General features: G+C 40.2%; 1 protein-coding gene across 1 annotated transcript in view; it reads left to right on the forward strand.

Moving 5' to 3' along the window:
* Window positions 1-18,030, forward strand: part of LOC146314534 (nesprin-1-like) — a 92,549-nt gene that overhangs the window by 14,739 nt on the left and 59,780 nt on the right. Inside the window, exons 5-24 of the mRNA XM_084737083.1 lie at window positions 1,285-1,305; window positions 1,473-1,565; window positions 3,107-3,288; window positions 3,710-3,906; window positions 4,688-4,800; window positions 6,093-6,131; window positions 8,569-8,676; window positions 9,124-9,261; window positions 9,535-9,699; window positions 9,892-10,004; window positions 10,139-10,307; window positions 10,583-10,679; window positions 12,732-12,937; window positions 13,410-13,574; window positions 14,276-14,428; window positions 15,220-15,363; window positions 15,528-15,704; window positions 15,991-16,149; window positions 16,398-16,562; window positions 17,516-17,650. Coding sequence (XP_084593209.1) covers window positions 1,285-1,305; window positions 1,473-1,565; window positions 3,107-3,288; window positions 3,710-3,906; window positions 4,688-4,800; window positions 6,093-6,131; window positions 8,569-8,676; window positions 9,124-9,261; window positions 9,535-9,699; window positions 9,892-10,004; window positions 10,139-10,307; window positions 10,583-10,679; window positions 12,732-12,937; window positions 13,410-13,574; window positions 14,276-14,428; window positions 15,220-15,363; window positions 15,528-15,704; window positions 15,991-16,149; window positions 16,398-16,562; window positions 17,516-17,650 — 2,739 coding nt within the window. The remainder of the gene's footprint in view (window positions 1-1,284; window positions 1,306-1,472; window positions 1,566-3,106; window positions 3,289-3,709; window positions 3,907-4,687; window positions 4,801-6,092; window positions 6,132-8,568; window positions 8,677-9,123; window positions 9,262-9,534; window positions 9,700-9,891; window positions 10,005-10,138; window positions 10,308-10,582; window positions 10,680-12,731; window positions 12,938-13,409; window positions 13,575-14,275; window positions 14,429-15,219; window positions 15,364-15,527; window positions 15,705-15,990; window positions 16,150-16,397; window positions 16,563-17,515; window positions 17,651-18,030) is intronic.

Below are 18,030 nucleotides of genomic sequence, written 5' to 3' on the forward strand. Positions count from 1 at the left end.
AAGATAATATTTCTGCTATTGCAATGCTAATTTCTGCTAGCTTGTTAACTGGAATTCTCATTATGTGTTAGCATCGAGCTAACAGACTACGCAATAGTTAAATATATAGGAAAACATTGATTCACGAATCGTACAAATCACTGCTTGACATCAGGTGACTGAGTCGCTGACTGATGATTCAAACCTTCAAATTTAAGGAGTGAAGTGAGTTCAATGGCAGTTGAGCAATCTTGATGTCTCAGTCAACTTTTTCTTTTCCTGTTTCCTGTAATTAAATATTCTGTGCGCTAGGCTTCACTATGTTGAAAAGAAAAACAAAATGTAAAGGTTAAAAAACATTGCTGTAAAAGTGACATATATAGTCACATCTTTAAAAAAAAACAAAAAAAACAATTAGCTAACTAGCTAGGTAATCGGCATCAATCATTGGCTGCCTAGCTAGCTAGCTAGTATTTTGCAAACATTATCTAGCTAGTTAGGTAACATTTTGCTAACACTAGCTAACTTAATGTGGCTTTTATGGAAAAGGAGAGAAAGCTGATCAAGGTGCAAAGCTTGCTCAACTGTTAGTGGACCACAGAGCAAACAGGATTGGGACTTAGGAAGGATAAAATAATTCTCAAATATGTTTGTGAATAATTTGAACAAGACAACTAATCTGTTTACCTACACAGCAATGAAACGACGCCTGCATGTTTACCTATGTTCTTGTTGCTAGTGTACGTTGTCATGACACGGAACACTTCCATTAACCCTTCTAGCACCACACTGCTATGTTGAGTTGGCGGGGTAGCCTGCTGTGTTTTCTAATATGAAACCATGTATTGCATGTATTCTTATCAGCCGCTATCCCACGTTTCCCCGCGATGCCCTCGCCTGCCCTCAATCTCCGCCTCCATGCTTGTTCATCTGTACTGAGTGCCGTGTATTAACATATGATAACCTGTTGTGCTGCAGCGCCTCAGTAATATAACCCTCTGTGTGAAAATATAGAATACTTCATCATATCAGGTCATACAGCCCTCTCTTTCTCCCTTTTCTCTTGCTCTTTTCTCTGCCCCTGTATCACACTCTCTCTGTCCATCTCTGCTGGATATAATCCCTGTTGCCTGTATAGTGGTGATAGATCTCTCCTCTCAGCCAACCACTCAAGTTATCTCACCTCAGAGATGCTACAGTATCTGCTATCTCACAGTCAATGAGCCGTCCCTCCTCAATCAAACACATCCAGAGTGCCTCTAAATGCTTTCTCTCTGTCTTCTTCTTTTCTTATCTGCCCTCCAGTCTGCTTACAGAGGATCTCCGGTCAGTATTCCTAACGTTACTGCTCTTGTTTGTTAAGGACAAAGAATAGATAGGGTCAGGATTATCTGCATCCAGTAGTGTTGAAGATTATGTTCATACTGTGTATTGTTCTCTTATTGTTCTGTGTATTGAGATTTTGAAATATTGGATATTGTGTTTTGACACAGATCAAGCTAGTGAACATCAACTCCACAGACATCGTTGATGGACGGCCGTCAATTGTGTTGGGGTTGATGTGGACCATCATCCTTTATTTCCAGGTAACATTGCCTTTAGTTAATTTATAAAGGATTAGCAAATGCAACAAGCATAATTCAAGAATTAAAGGCATAGTTTAGATCATTTAAAGTATTTAAGTATTTAAAGTGGGGTTGTATGAGGTACTTATCCATGGTCAGTGTCTACTTTAGATGTACTGTGTCTACTGAAACATATTTTAGCCATCTAAAAAAGGCAGACAGCCTTTTAGATTAGGAAACTGCTGTTATACAAACCAAATATCGCTCTCTCACCAAACCAACCAGACCTCGTTAGCTAAATCAGTCATTTTACCTTGCAGAATGCAGGAGGCTGCTCATACAACCCCACTTCAGCTAATCCACACTATCCCTTTAGATTTTAAAAATAAAAAAGCGAGATAAAACAAGGAGAAGAAACATGGTGCTAACTATGTTTCGTGGTGTAAACATCTTATTCATCAAATCACCACTAATAGCTCATTAATAGGACTTCAGATTGACAACTTCATGGCTGCATATTATTTTGTACATCCTCAAACAAATGTTTTAACCCAATAAGTAGCCAAGTGTTGTAAACTGGCAGTGCTTATTAGGAAAACAGGAGGCTTGAAATATATGTTTTTCCAGCTCACAAAAAGCTGAGCAATTTGAACTATAAAGAAATTTAAGATGGGAAAATCAATCTTCCAAAGCATCCCCACTGAAAACGAACAGTTGCTACCTAAGGCTATTGAGATTCACATCAACACAGACTTAATCACAACACTACAGTCTCTTAGCAACATCAGCACATGCAGATGCCTGCTATTCCAGCAAACATAAGGATATTAAATAAGAGATGTACAACAGTGGAAAATGTACTTATTCACTTACTGACACATAAATGTATTTCATTTCACAGTGATGTTTATGGATTTTCTGGGTTGTGAGCAGCAGAGAAGAGGAACTGAGAAGTAGATTATGTGTGTGCATGTCAATAAATCTTCAGCAACTGACCAGCCGGCTGAGCTGGAGTCTAATATTACACATTGTGATAGTTGCCAAAAGTTATACACACATTTAGATTTGTGTGAAGATTTGTTTCTCCATGGATTGATGATACTGTCAAGGCTCTGGGTTGTTAAATATGTCATCATTTGACAACTGAATTGCAATCCTGTCCAAAAAAATACAGTAATTTCTGGGTGATGTGTAACATTAATTTTCAACTTTATGTGAATCAACAAGTGCACAGAAAACAAAGTAAATATATAAAATGTAAATGCACATGAAAGTAAAGTCAGTGCATTGGAAAGTGAAGCGCAAATGATCTCTCCAACCTATTATTAAGTTGCCCTTAAGCAGTGGGAAATGGGTCTTCCATAAGTGCTGTTTATCACTAACGAATGTCCGCTGCATCAGTTGCAAGAGCCAGACACGAAAGACAGTTATACTTGTATTAGTAATTACAGTTATTAAATTTAGTGCTCTTCAGGCAGGCATTATTATTAATGAACAAGGGTCATTCTTGAGTAAGTATAAATGGCCTGATTTGTCTTTGCCTGATTTCTTGTTCTTTTCAGATTGAGGAGCTAACAAGTAGCCTACCAGCACTTCAGGGCTCTTCCAGCAGCAATTCTTCTCTGGACAGCTCCACCAGCAGCACTGAGACCACCAGCCCACCTGTCAAAAGAAAACTCCTCCCACCTCTGCAGGGCGGCGCCAGAAAGGCTCTACTAAGATGGGTGCAGCACACAGCCACCAAGTATGTCCTTCCCTCCGTACTAGTTAATTGACCCCCTCTCAAGTCCTGTCCCCTTTTTTGGTCTGTGCTCCAATAACTGTTTACTTAGTTACCTAAGTTAGCTAAGTTATCTTATTTTAGCAAAATGATGGCTAATTAGCTAGTAACTAGCTGCTAGTTTTGCTACATCAGTCATTAGCTAGCTGGTTACATCTGAGTTACACCTCAAAGTTGTATGGAGAAAGTTGATTGAGGTGTCGCCACTGCCAAGCTTGCTCATCTGTTATTGGAGCACATAGTGAAAAAGGGATGGGTCTTGGGAAGGGTCAGTTGTCTCGCTCATTAAAAACACAAGAAGAGAGAGAGAGATAGTTTTTCTTCTCATCAAGCTAATGAGCCTTTTTCCACCTGCTTCAATGTTTCAACTGTCTGTTCCTTTTAGACGTCTGGGAATTGAGGTGAAGGACTTTGGCCCCAGTTGGCGGACGGGGTTAGCATTCTTTGCAGTTATCCATGCCCTTCAGCCCAATCTAGTTGACATGGAGCACGTATGGAGGAGGCCCAACCGCGAAAATCTGCAAGAAGCCTTCTTATTGGCTGAGACAGAGCTGGGCATTCCACAACTTCTTGACCCAGAGGGTAAATGACATTTTTTTATTTATTGTATTTTGTTGAGACTTTGTCATTAAGTTTAGGAAACTGAATCGGTAACAATATCATTGGATCAGATTAATTCTGCAGATTGTTACTCACTCAAGTAGGGCTGCAACAATTATTTTCATTGTCGATTAATCGGTTGAGCAATTTCTCAATAAATCAATTAGTTGTTTGGTCCATAAAATGTTGAAAATGGTGGAAAATGTTGATCACTGTTTCCCAAAGGCCAAGGTGACATCCTCAAATGTCTTGTTTTATCCACAACCCAAAGATATTAAGTTAACTGTCATAGAAGACTAAAGAAACTGGAAAATATTCACATTTGAGCTCCACACACAGATAATTGTAAGAGTAACATTTCACCACATAGTTGCTCTGATGATTTATTTATTTTGGAATATTGAAATACATTTGCGAGCATCTATCGCAGCCTCAGATGTGCACCTCAGTGTCACTTCCAAACACCATCTGTGCCCCTTCACGCCTGCCCTTCACAATGAACCCTGACAAATTCAGCTTGACATCAGTATAATTAGGGTCCATTAGGCCATGAGATTTAGCATGGTGGAACCTCCAAACAAAAAAACAAAAAAACAAAAAAAAAACCACTGATCTGAAGTGCTGAAGGTTGTTTTCATTTAAGGTGCCAGTTTGTTAATATATGTCAGTCAAATGCCTCCTTATTAATTCCAGTTATTTTACTCAATGAGAGAAACTGATCTTGATTTGACTTCTGATTACATTCATTTGGTTCCGTCCTCAGATGTCGATGTAGACAAGCCGGATGAGAAATCTATTATGACATACGTAGCCCAGTTCCTGAAGCATCATCCTGACCGAAAGCAGAGCGACTCAGACGGACAGCAAGAGGAAGAGGTAACCAGCTGTCAGATTTATCTCAGTCTGGACATGCCATTCATTGTCTTCTCTCTTTCTGCATCCTGTGTGTTTTGTCTTTCTCTTCAGATGTCTTCAGTCGTCAGCTGTGACATATAGATGCCATTTTGTCTTTGTTTAATTAGTGTTTAAGTGAAGTGTGCACAGCTGGAGCTCTCTAAATACTGTTTGATGCTTGTTTTAATCTATGTAAGTTTGAGGTGGGTGAAGCTTCCTTCAAGGCCACGCACAGTAAAAGTCAGAACAATTACAGAAAACTGAATTTCCTTATTTTAAAATGTACTTAATGCTTTCGAAAATCACCACCTATTGGCCACACTGATCCACCTCTTTCAGTTTCAATCTGATTCTAAAATCTGAATTTGGATATCCGCCAATGCAATACTAACCTGAAAACAGTGCTTTTTTCTTAAAGTTTAATATTATTATTATTATTATTATTATTAGTAGTAGTAGTAGTAGTAGTAGTGTCATTATTATTGTAGTAGTAGTAGTAAGATTACATGAAGCTGAAACTGAACTTAAGTCTGGAAAGCTTGTGTGGTTTGTGTAATGTAACTTGTGTAATGGATGCATCCTTTAGTCATTGTGGGTGCGCTGTAGGATTCTGGCTTGTGACATTCATATGTGCAGTTTATAAAGGTAAAATTTTATATAATTTCCCACAATGCATTGCTGATAGTTTAAGTTTGCTATTTTATGTTCCAAAATGCAATTGTTACTTTTAGTGGTTTGTAGTGGGTTTTGTTGGTAATTGTCATTTTTCTTCTGGTATATTGTTACACCATAAGTGAGGTGGCTGGTACATTTCTTCACTCCAGTTTTATAACAACAGATTTATTTGGACTTCTTTTCCTTGTATTACATGTAAATACAAAGCAGAAGTGGAAAGAGCTCCTAAGCTTCAATTTGCATTTCTTAGCTCCACTTTTACCAAATAGAAAACATGCGGCAAGCACAGAAATTTAGATTGGGATGCTTTAGATGGGAAAGTGGATCTGTGACATGAGTATGTGATACATGACAAATGTTTTACAGCAAAATCGGGCCCTGACACTGATCTTAAATCGGATAGATCCCATCTCTACGTGCTGCTCCACATAGGTTAAAACAAACAGTAATTTCACTCATCATGTGACTCAGGTCTGGCAGTGTCTTTCCTTTCCTTGTTGCACATCTCTCTCTGTGTATTTCTCCTTGTCTTTCTCTCTTTGGTGTTTGTGTGTGATGACTGCTTTCCTGTGGTTGTTGTGCTGGCCTCTGTCCTCCAGCATGGTCTTACTCCTCGCGATATAGAGGAAATGTTGGAGGTAGGTTATATAGTAACTTAAAGATCCTAGGGGCAGGTTTTCCATCATTTTCCGCAGCTCAATGCAATTAGCACCCATGCACATTCATAGTTTCCATATAAATATGATTAATGCTTATTTTTCTGTCTTTTCTATTGGATTACAGTATCACTGCCTACTGTACAGTGTACGGCTGAGATTAAACATTGTTTTTCCATGTCAAAATCCAGCCTATATGCTAATATTGGCTCTTTATCTTACCTGATGGGATATTCCTGCCGCAGGGTTTTTGAGCCATGATAACAAAAGGAAGTCCAGTATAATAAGACGTGATATTACCATTTATTAACGTTACCACCTAGCGCTATGGCTCCTGGTTCCATTAGCATGACAATGAAAGCCTCTGGCATTGGCAGTGTGCATTGATACAGCGTATTTGATGGAAAGCTTGTGAATAGAGCTTGCCTGTTTTTAAGGTTAACGGTGTCAGGAGCTGGGATGTGCTGTAAAGCCTCTTTAACTGTCTGCCTTTTGTGTTTGACTGTGATTTGTTGTCTTACAACACTGATTAGGCTTTTGATGGTTGTTTTGTTTCCCACCTGCTTGTTGTTTGTCGACACTTATTGCTCATACACTAATGTTTGTTCTGAATATTCTCTTTCATTGTATGAAAGTCAATTGTGTGTTCATATAAAACAACAAAAATGGGTCGCACATTCACCAATAAGATGTAACAAGCTGTACAAGCTGTATCAAATTAGACAAAAATGAGAAACAACATAGTATTAAACCCTTTATCAGACCTTGTTAGAAGCTAATTAGGGACACATTATTACAGAACAGTACTGTAAACTAAAGTGTATTTTTTCTGCTGTTAGACCCTTATTAGACTTTATTAGAGGATAATTAGGGGCACATTACAACAGAACTGGCAGCATGGTGGCGCAGTGGTTAGCACTGCTGTCTCACAGCAAGAAGGTCCTGAGTTCAAATCCCTCAGCTGGCTGGGGTGCTGGGGGGGAGCTGTCGAGTCTGTGGCTGGGGCAGGGCCTTTTGGTCCGGAGTTTGCATGTTCTCCTTGTGTCCCCGTGGGTTCTCTCCGGGCACTCCAGCTTCCTCCCACAGTCCAAAGACATGCAGGTTAATAGGTTAAGTGGTGACTCTAAATTGCCCATAGGTGTGAATGTGAGAGTGAGTGGTTGTCTGTCTCTATGTGTCAGCCCTGCGATGAACTGCCGACTTGTCCAGGGTGTGCCCCGCCTCTCGCCCAGTGTCAGCTGGGTTAGGCTCTGGCCCCCCGTGACCCTTCAAGGATAAGCGGTTGCAGATAATGAATGAATACAACAGAGCTGTACTGTAAACCTGAGTGAAATCACATATCTACTACTTCCCCATGTAAAAAACAATATATCAACCAGATCTACTAAGTAAAGGCCAGAAATATTAAAGTAAAGGAACATTTTTTACTGTTATACTTTATACAAGCCAAAATAGTAGGCATCAGTCTTGGGTACTCTGTCAATTGTCTGGACGTTTTATCTCAAGTGGTAGATATGCGATTTCACTTTAGGTTGCAGTACAGTTCTGTTGCAATGCATCCCTAATTATTCTCAAGTAAAGTCTAGTAAGGGTCTAAAGGTGGGGAAATAACGCACTTAAGTTTACAACACAGTTATGTTGTAATGTGTCCCCAATTACCATTTAATACTGTATAATAAAGAACATATTTTTAGTTTTTGCCTGATTCAATGCAAAGTACAATGCTTGTTACATGTTATTAGTGTACTGTAAAATGAAGTGCAAACCAAAAGTGTAGTTTTATAAATACAAATAGCAACTGAACTGAAACTGGTTATAAAATAATTTGCAGAAGTTGCGGTGAGAATAATGTTACAGATAAAAGTATGCTTCCAGTCAGAATTAGCTTAATCTGTGTTAACGTCTTAGGCTGTCATAAAGAATAAAGTTTATATCCCTACATGAGCGAATGTGACGTGATAAAACTGAATAGACTGAGAGTGAACAGCTCTCAAACAGAATAGACTATCCCACAAGCTTTTGAGCAGCATAATATTGTCGTCATGGTTACTTAAAATCCAATGAAATGTTAGTAGGGGGTCTTAGACAAAGTACCCTGTTTAAGCTGAGTGTTTTTGGCAGCTGTGGGTTTTTGACGTTTTTGTCCTACAGGGAGACACAGAGGATTAGGGGAACACATGTTTAACAGTACATGCCCTCTCTTTCACCCTCCATCCTTTCATCAACCCCTCAAACATCTCTCCGGCTAATAATTTTTTCTCTCCATCTTTTTGTTTCTCCCTTTCCCTCACGCCCCATCGTCCTATCTTTCATTTGTTTTTCATTTCCCCTTTGCACTTCCCAATTTCCATGTCCATCTTTCCACCCGTTGATCACCCCGCCACCCCTCCACCACCCCTCCGTCACCCTGGCCTCCTAGAGAGAGCAGCGAAAGAGCCTGAGGGAGCTCAAAATGTGGCTCGACCAGCTGGAGAGAGACGCGATACAGGCCCAGGAGACCGAGGGCAATCTCGCTCAACAGTACCAGGTTAGTGTGTGTGTGCGTGTCGGCGTGTGTGTGCAGTTTCAACTGGGCACACTGGGCACAGACGCTCCTATTATTAGCTTAATCAGTGGCATTACACTGTGGGGATCAGACGGCAGCCGTCATATTTTCAGTCAATCTGGCTTATTTCACCAAGCCTCAGGATACTTTCCATATTCAACAGCATGTGGGATATCCCCATTTTCTTTGCACATTATTCAGAAGAAGAGTCTGAGAATCTGAAGCCAGGAAGAGGGGACAGCATTCAGAGGCAATTAGCCACAGATTTTATGAGGGTCTGATTAGATACCAATGGGAAGACGGTGTAACCCCTGAGAGAGCGCTTGGTCTGATGTCTATATACTGCGATTTGAATATTTTTAGACGTACTTTCACAAGCGACAGAGAGCTGTGAATTCTGAACAGATTTCGCATCTCCTTTCTTTTCAGTCGTTCAAGAGTCTGCGTGTCCAGTTGGAGATGAGGAGGAAGCAGGTGGAGGTAGCTCTGCAGTCCACTCAGAAGGATGGGATACTTACTGTGGATCAGGCTCTGGTCAAACAGGCCTGGGAAAGAGTCTCCAACAGGGTGAGAGACGCAGGAGGCACCAAATTAAAACAATAACAAACAAACTATCAGATCGACGCATTAATAGACCAGAAACCCCTGTGTTCTGCAAGGTAAAATTACTGATTTTGTCAAAGTAGTTTGGTTGGTTTGAAGAGAATAATATTTTGCTTATGTAACAGTGATTTCTAGTTGGAAAAGGCTGTCTGACAGCAAGGTAAAGCGGTGAAAATATTCTAAATATAGCGTAAAATTAACTTAAACTTGACTCCTAAACTGTGTTCTTCATTTCAGCTGCTGGACTGGCATCTGCAGCTGGACAGGTCTCTGCCGGCTCCTCTGGATATGGTGGGGGTGTGGCTGCATGAAGCTGAAGGAGCCCTGCGACAAGAAATTATCATCCAGCAGGCACATGACGTGACAGCGAGCACCGTCCACAGAGCTCTGGAGCAGCACAAGGTTAGAGAGACACAGACAGGACAGGCACAATGCAGAAAAAAAAACCAGATTAATTGATCATTTTAAAACTTTGCTTAATTCATAGATTAGTACACTGCAAGCACAGATTCTTTTAATTGTTATAAGATTTTCTGATCAGGAACCAATATTTCGCTCATGTGTTCATATGCTGTATGTGTTTTCACTGTCCAGGATGTGTTGAAGAGCCTGGAAAGTCACCAGCAGGTCTTTCAGAGGATCCATAAAGACAGAAGTGTTGATGGAGTCCCTGTTCCCCCAGACCAGCTCCAAGACATGGCTGAGAGGTAGTAAAGACAATTATATTAACCACCTCACTTGATCACAGTATTTCACATTCTGCTTTTCAGAGGAGAAGCAGGATGTAAGGGTCAAGCTGTAGGTCTGATACCCTGTTTTTGTAAACTTTGTCTTTTTTTAGGATGAACTTTGTTTCTACATCTTCTAGCATCCACTTGGCTAGAATGGAATTCTTGGAGAACAAACACCACATGCAGGCCTTCCTCACTCTAGCCGAGTCCAAGCTCAAGTCCTGGATCATAAAATACGGCCGACAAGAGACTGTGGAACTGATGCTCCACAACTATATTGTAAGCCCAGGTTTTCACCACAGTTTTCACTTTGTACTGTACATGATGGGCTGAAATGTTAATTAATCTTTAGGGTTGGAAAGTTAAAAAAGTATGGAAAGTTTTTTTTTGCTCTAATGTTTATTTTTTGGACATTATTTGATAAAAGTCATGAGGTTAAGAAAATATTTCTTGCTGCAGAGTATATGACTACTAGTTTTATTGCTGTGTATCCATCATGATGTTACTCTCATCACATGTGGTATCATTTTCCTATTTGAAACTGTCTTCATCAGTCATTTGTGGAGAAGCAACATTTCTTTGAAAACTATGAGGTATTGTTCCAGTCCCTGAAGCAGTCCACTGAGGCCTACGTCAATACTGACAGCTCAGGTGAGAAGCCAAAATGTATACAATAAATTTGTTTGATATAAATTCAGTAGAGAATTCCCAAATGGCCAGATTCTATCTCAGGCCTCACAAGGATCTGGATCAGTTAAAACAGCCATTTTCAACCCATTTTTATAAATATATTAAGAAATTTCAATATTAACAGCACTGAGGTGTTTCATAACAGTAATACACTACAGTACACTAATATATTTTAGTTTTCAGTTAAAAAATCATCTTAAAGTGTTTCACTACCTTTTTAACATACAGAATTAACTTTCTTGGATCAGGTGCTGGTTATATGTTATTATATGTACATATGTTTTTGATTAACAGTAAAACCTTGGACTTTACTGGTAACTGCTAAATGATGACATTTTGAACAACCAGACACTCTTTTATGTATAAAATAACCAGACAGGAGTGTCTGTTTTTGGCTGGTTCAGCAAAGTAAATATTTGACAAATTAATTTACGTTACTGCCAAAATTCAATATTGCTGTAAAGCAGTCCTGCTCATTGATTTGCAATCATTGCCCACTTTGGTCAAACACATCCAGAGTTATTACTTGTGGGGTTCTAAAAGACTCTGCTGGGCCCATTACTGTTGTAAAATTTATTCATAAAGGACTAATTTCTATTTGCAGACTGAAATAAATTCTAAAAAAAACGGATAGATACCTTCATGTGGCAAAATCACTCACTGTTTATAAATTTATATATGATCATATGATCCAAACCTAATCGCAGTCTTTTCCTTTGGATGTTGCTTTTATTTGAAATTGACTGGCACCAAATATCTCAGCCATTGCACGCATATCTCAACTTTATTCTCCCCTGTCAACAACTCAATATCCAATCAGGTTTTCTCTTCCATCAGCACAGTCTGCCCCTGTCTGCTTTTATAGCTCGATAGATGGGGAGAGTCTGCAGGCTACAGCTAAATGAGGTTCCTCCACTCCCAGCTCTCAGTGGGGAATACGACCCCATTTGCTAGTTAGGGGCTGCTCCACTTCTGCAGGTCTCTGGGCGCAAACTGAGCTAGCTTGTTGGTTTCATTAAGTTTCAGGGTTGTGCTGCTCTAGGGTATGCAGAGCACAGAAGTGAGGTGTGGCGAGAAATCAGGACATTTGAGGCTTGATTGGTCGACCCCACAAATGAATTGCCCCCACCACCGCCATACCCGCGTGAGCCTTGGTGGTAGTTAGCACCTTCTGCTCTGATTGGCTGGATGAGAGCTCATTTGGATATTTTTAAAGCCTCACTCTGACATTATTGCAAACTCAAGATGGAGATGAGGCTAAGGGGATTGACATGCATGCTACTATCTGATTAATGTGTACCTGAACCTGGGTATTTGTATTCGGCGGAGACATTTATCAGCCCTACACTGGCTGACAATAGTTTGTGGCACAGGACTTGTGAGACCAGAGCGATGTTACTCATGAAATGGAACACAAGCAAATATACTACATCTCCCTGTAGTCAGAGTTTTTGAGGTCAGAGATTTATCTGCACAGGCATGAGGCTCCATCAGCCTGTATGTGCTCTTTGTCTGCTGTTTCAATGAATATGTTTACCATATCCTGTGTTTTAAAGCAGGTGTTATGTAACTTTTGCTGCACTCAGAAGTGACAGTTATATAGTATATGTTAGGGCTGGATGATGTCTACCAATTTAGCATATATGTGTCCACAGTGAAACAGCAAGGTGAAAGATGATTTCATTGCTAGGTCTCTTTGTTTAGTTGTGTTTCAAGTGACCTAAGCATGTGCAAATGTCCTTGGCAGTGTATGCTTGAATTGTTTATGTAAGATTGCAAAACAAAAACAATGCACCAGCCAGTAGCAGTCCTTTTATAAAAAATAAAATAAAAATAATAATCATATCACGGTAGATTTCACAGTCGGGTATAGTATTGAGACATTTTTATTGCAATATTCAATATATCGTTACATCCTGGTATGAGGTAGTATTGCTAAAAGAAGGACGAGACTAAACGCAGAATTGTCTGTATACCGAACCACACGGACTAGGTGATGTGTCTCTCCTCTAGCGGATGAAGGTGAGATGGGAGTGCGCAGGTTCATGCGGGAGGTGGTGACCCAGTGGAGGAGTCTGTCCATGGAAGTGCGCAGTGTGAGGAGCATGCTTGAGGAGGTGATGTCTAACTGGGAGAGGTACAGCTCCACTGTGGCCTCCTTACAGGCCTGGCTGGAGGACGCAGAGGAGGCCCTGAGCCAGCCAGAAAACATAAAACGGGTATGAGATGAACTCTTAATATCATAGAAAACCCCACCATACACTTGGCAGTTTTTTTTTGTGTGTGGAGAGATTAAGCATCCCCTCATATATGCATTTATTTGATGGACTCAGAGTAGTACTGTAGCAATCACATCTACGTCAGCCCAATTTCAAGCATTTGGTCTTCTAAGTGGAATCCTATTAGCAGTCTCCACTCAAGTATCAAATGATCTCCTTGACTTACAACAAGCCACTAAGGATATTCCAGTTGTCGCATTGCCATGGTTACCTCAGATTCACATCCCCACCAAGGATTAGACAGCTAATTACCCCAGTTTTTTATTGTCCTCTCTTTGTTTCTTTCTTTGAATACCTTTCTTTGTTTCTTGTTAGAGTAGCTGTCTTTGTTTCTGACACTCGTTCTTTGTGTTGTTCTTTGTTTCTTTTAATTTCTTTGTGTCTCTGTTTAATGAGTCTGTCTCTCTTCCAGGAGTTTTTCAGGAATCTCAGCCACTGGATGGATCAGCACGCAGCCATGAACGACGCAGGGAACTTTCTCATTGAAACGTGTGATGAGACCGTGTCACTTGATCTCAAGCAGCAGCTGCTTCTTTTGAATGGACGATGGAGAGACCTCTTCCTCAAAGTCAAACAAGTAACACAAAAAAATTCAACTAAATATACCGTGTGTCAGAGAAAAGACAGAATTGGATTAAAATGTGTTTCCAGGTGAATTTAGTGTTTTTTGCTGATTTAGTCACAGGATGGTAATGACAAAATGAGTCTTAAAGGGATAGTTTGTATTATTTGAAGTGGAATTGTATGAAGTACTTTTCAATAGTCAATTTATTAGCTACAAGTAGAGCCCCCAGTTTGGAGAAGCAGAAAGGAGTACCAGCATGGAAGCTAAGCAATTAACTGTTGCGGGCAGTGTCAGCAACAAAAGGTATTTTAGCCATTTAAAAAGGTACACCTTAAAAAAGTTAAAAAGTTTTAAGCGTATGCTATATTTCACCACTTTGCCGTCTGACAGCCCTTTCAGGTGGGAAAGTGCTGTTACTTAAGCCAAATAGCGCTTTCTCCAAACCAACTGGACTCCATCTATGAGAGTACATTGCACAGCTTCCTTGCCGGAACTCCTCTCTGCTTTTCCAAACTGGGGCAGCCAGGCTGGCATCTGACTATGGAGAAGTACCTCATACAACCGCCATCAAAAAAATCAAACTATCACTGTCAGAAAGTTTTCTGTTTTTCCATTTTAAATGTGTGGTACTATTTAACACAGGCTTGAAGAAGTTATTGCACTCCCTCAATAAAATCAACCCTCAAGTTTGTTTTATCTTTCCTTTGCTGCAGTATGCCCGTGCAGATGAGCTGGAGAAGTGGAGAAAAGACCATCTAAAGGCTGTGTCGGCCCTGAAAGAGCTGCTGGACACAGCAGAGGCCAAGCTCACTGCTCCTGTCCAGGTGTCTTTCCTCAATGTCAGAGCTTTTCTGCAGGACGTGGAGGTAAGAAAAGCTCCAGATTAAAATTACCCTGATAGCAGCAAGTAGTGAATAACAAACAGGATTTCAGGTGCCGATTAGATCACTGATTCATTTACATTTGGACTGTAATGAGACAGGGGCCTGTGGCTCATTCTCAATATGCATAACAGCACATTTTGACATTTAGAGTGATTTTGGCATTGGGATGCACTAGAACATGGCTAACTCCACAGCCAGAAACATACTCCACAAAATAATTTCATTATAATCACAGTTCATACTGGTGCTGGAAATTCTTGAAAACTTGAATATTGGATTGCTTGCTTGGATTTCGGATAAAGTGCTTGAAACTGCTTGAAATTATCATTGCCTTGTTTATATAATAAATTGTTACGTGACTGAATGCTTCACTTTTTAGATAGAGAAATAAAACAAATCAGATACCCAGCCTGGTTGTATATGATATCAAGTCTACTTAGACAGGTATATATATATATTTTGGTATATGTATATAAATATGTATTTTACCACAGCTTACCACCTTGAAAATTCTTGAAAAGTGCTTGAATTTTACTTTTAAAAAAGAGTAGGATGCCTGTATATTTCCATTATTTTATTAGTCAATGAATTTTCCCCTTTAGGCCTTTGATAGAGTTTCTTAGAGCGTTATGTCCTGCTGTTTTGAAATCAGAGCTGCAGACAACCATGTTACTTATACTGTAGTTTCTTTCATTGCCAAAAGCAGTTTTGATCAAAGTGCATTCAATTTAAGAATGTCTGAGATGACCCTTTGCCTCCACATCTCATCCCAGAATACCAAGCAAAAGGTTGTTGCCATGGAGACACAATACAAGTTGGCTGCCCGCAGTGCTCAGCTCCTTGCCAAGGATGCGCCACAGGATGAGGCTGCCAGGGTCATGGCAACTATGGCAACAGCCAAAAGTCAGCTGAGTAAAGTAGGTATCATTTAAGAGCGAAACATGAGTAGCGTGAATCTAAGTCTTTCTTTGAGAGCAACACAGTTACCTTTCCTCTTTGGTATGACTTTTTTCAAATTCTCATTTCACATCACAGTCGCTTTCCGTGTCACCGTTTAATGGCCTGTGTCATTTGTCTCCAGGTGAGAGAGCGGTGTCCCTCGCTTGTGAGGGAGTGTCATGTCCTTCTGCCGCTGTTGGAGGAGATGGAGAAACACATCACTGCTTTTTACCAGGCCCTGGAGCGGGCCAGTCGCATCACTGCTGCTGCCAGAGAGCCAGACTCACAGACCCAGACCCAGCAAAAACAAAAGTGGCAGGTTAGATGTAATGACAATGAACAGACTGAACTTAGATGTTTACCAGGTAGAAGCCATGTTTACAGCTAATTTTAGTAGTTTTAGTCATCATTCTGCATATATATTGACATACATACATTGACATACTCATGTATCTCGTGACTGAAAGTAATATGTTATCCTAATCAAAATATTTCTCTTTATTCTTGCAATTTGTTCTTGTTCTTGTATTTTTTTTGTTTGATGGGAAGGGAATTGCTGATAAAAAAATAAGTGTTACAATTTTTGTTCCCACAATTGTACTCAGGATTTGTTAAACCAGCAGCAAAGTTGTAAACGCTGTCTGTCAGTGATTGAGAGGAATCACCACACCCTGCAGAGGGCGCTCTCCACCAGTAAGGCGCTCCGAAACTTCGACCTGTCTTTGCTGCAAAAGAGAGTGGCTGAAATCCAGAGCTCAGCACAGGTTAGCGTTAAACATACATGTTTACACGTACATATAGCAGGATGCCACCCAGGCTCTGCATTACCCACAACACTGATTATATTAATGAGATTACAAGAGCATCAAAACACCCAGGAGGCAACAGTGTAGATTAGACGTACTCATGTGTTTCAGTATTCATTTGTTTGCTGTAAGATAAATAATGTAATTACACTGTATTACCGAAGAGACCAATTACAATCACCACTTCCTGCTGTCCGTCCTCCCAGGCTTTGCTGAAGGAGGTCGGGGAATGGAGGAGGCAGGAAGAGGCCAACAACTGCCTGAGGAGGAGGTTTGAAGAGTCGAGACAAGAGCTGGAGAGAGTGCTGAAGAAAGCTCAGAGCTGCTTGAGAGAGACTGGAGACGCTGAGGAATTACTGAAGAAACACACTGTAAGATCAAACTTGTAACCTTCTGTACGAGAACTTGAAGGGTACAGCTAATCTGTAAAGAAGAATACTGGTCTCTTAGTGTGTGCTGTAGTTTTACAAGGCTTCCAAATCTTCTCTTTACCACAAAGATAAACAGTTAGGGTGTACAAAACAACAGAAAACCAGAACTCAAAATACATTTACAAGTAATTTTTATATGGGAAAAGTACAGTTAGGGTTTTAGATATAACATAACTGGAGGGGGCTGGAGTCTAGGGACATCAATTACTGCACGAGGCAACAGAAAGGGAATTTTATTTAGTTACCTTTAACGTCATCAAGTTGGCAGTCTGTAATGATCATACAAACAGAACAAAAAGGACGATAAAGATCAGTTCCATGTATTACTCAACTTAATCAAAATTATTCTTAATTAGCATTAGCAGCAATTATCAAACAAAATTCCTGTATCCCGGGAGTAACCAGTTAGGCTCCAAATCAATTTGAAAACTAAAAGGGAATCAGTGTAAGGAGGCAACCACAGGGGTGATGTGATCACTCCTCTCTTATGGGTAAAGAGTTAAGCAGCAGTATTTTGTACCAACTGGAGATGGCAGACAGAAACCTGGCTGATACCCAAGTAAAGTGCATTACATTAATTTAGCCAAGAATAGATAAAAGCATGTACAGCTTTTTGCATATAAAAAATGTATGAAAAAAATGCCTAGTTTAAAGAGATACAATTATCTTGAGCTGGAAGAAACAAATGTTTTTGACTTGATTATCAAAACACAGCATAGCTAACCCTAACCCTAGATCACTGCTTCCTGCTTAATATTATTTGACAGACCGCCATGATTAGCACCAGAAAAGGTGATAAAATTTGGGGAACCAAGTACAGAGAATGGATTTATGGTTGTCTACCTCAGTGTCAAGCAAAATGCCTGCTGATTTCATCCTTTTTTTCTGCATAGGATTTTTTTGGCCAACTGGACCAGCGAGTACTGAGCGTGTTCTTGAAGGCGTGTGATGAGCTGACTGACATCCTCCCACAGGAGGAGCAACAGGGGCTGCAAGAAACTGTCCGCAGGCTGCACAAACACTGGAAGGTCAGGGGTCAACATGCTTTAACACTCTCACTAATTACTGTACATCTCTGGAGGCGCTTAGCCGATACTTCATTAACTTAACCAGGAAGACCTTTGGCTTTGATAGAGTTCCCTCCAGTGTGATTCCAATTAACCTGTACTAGTTGAATTTAACTGTAACCTTCTCAGTGTACTCACCGTCTCTCTGGACGATATTTGGTCTCTGACAGTTTTAGGGATGGAACAACAAGAGACTAAAAGTCATTTATACTACGCTCCGAGTGAATATTTAATTTGGATTGGCTGCAGGGTGTCCTTGAATTCCTGATAATGAACACCTACTAAATAATTCCAGCGAACTGTCTGTTCACTGGTCCGAAAATAATGAGTAAGTAATGAGT

The sequence above is a fragment of the Lutjanus erythropterus genome, chromosome 15, assembly GCF_056507025.1.
Source record: "Lutjanus erythropterus isolate fLutEry1 chromosome 15, fLutEry1.hap2, whole genome shotgun sequence".
Taxonomy (NCBI): Eukaryota; Metazoa; Chordata; class Actinopteri; order Lutjaniformes; family Lutjanidae; genus Lutjanus; species Lutjanus erythropterus.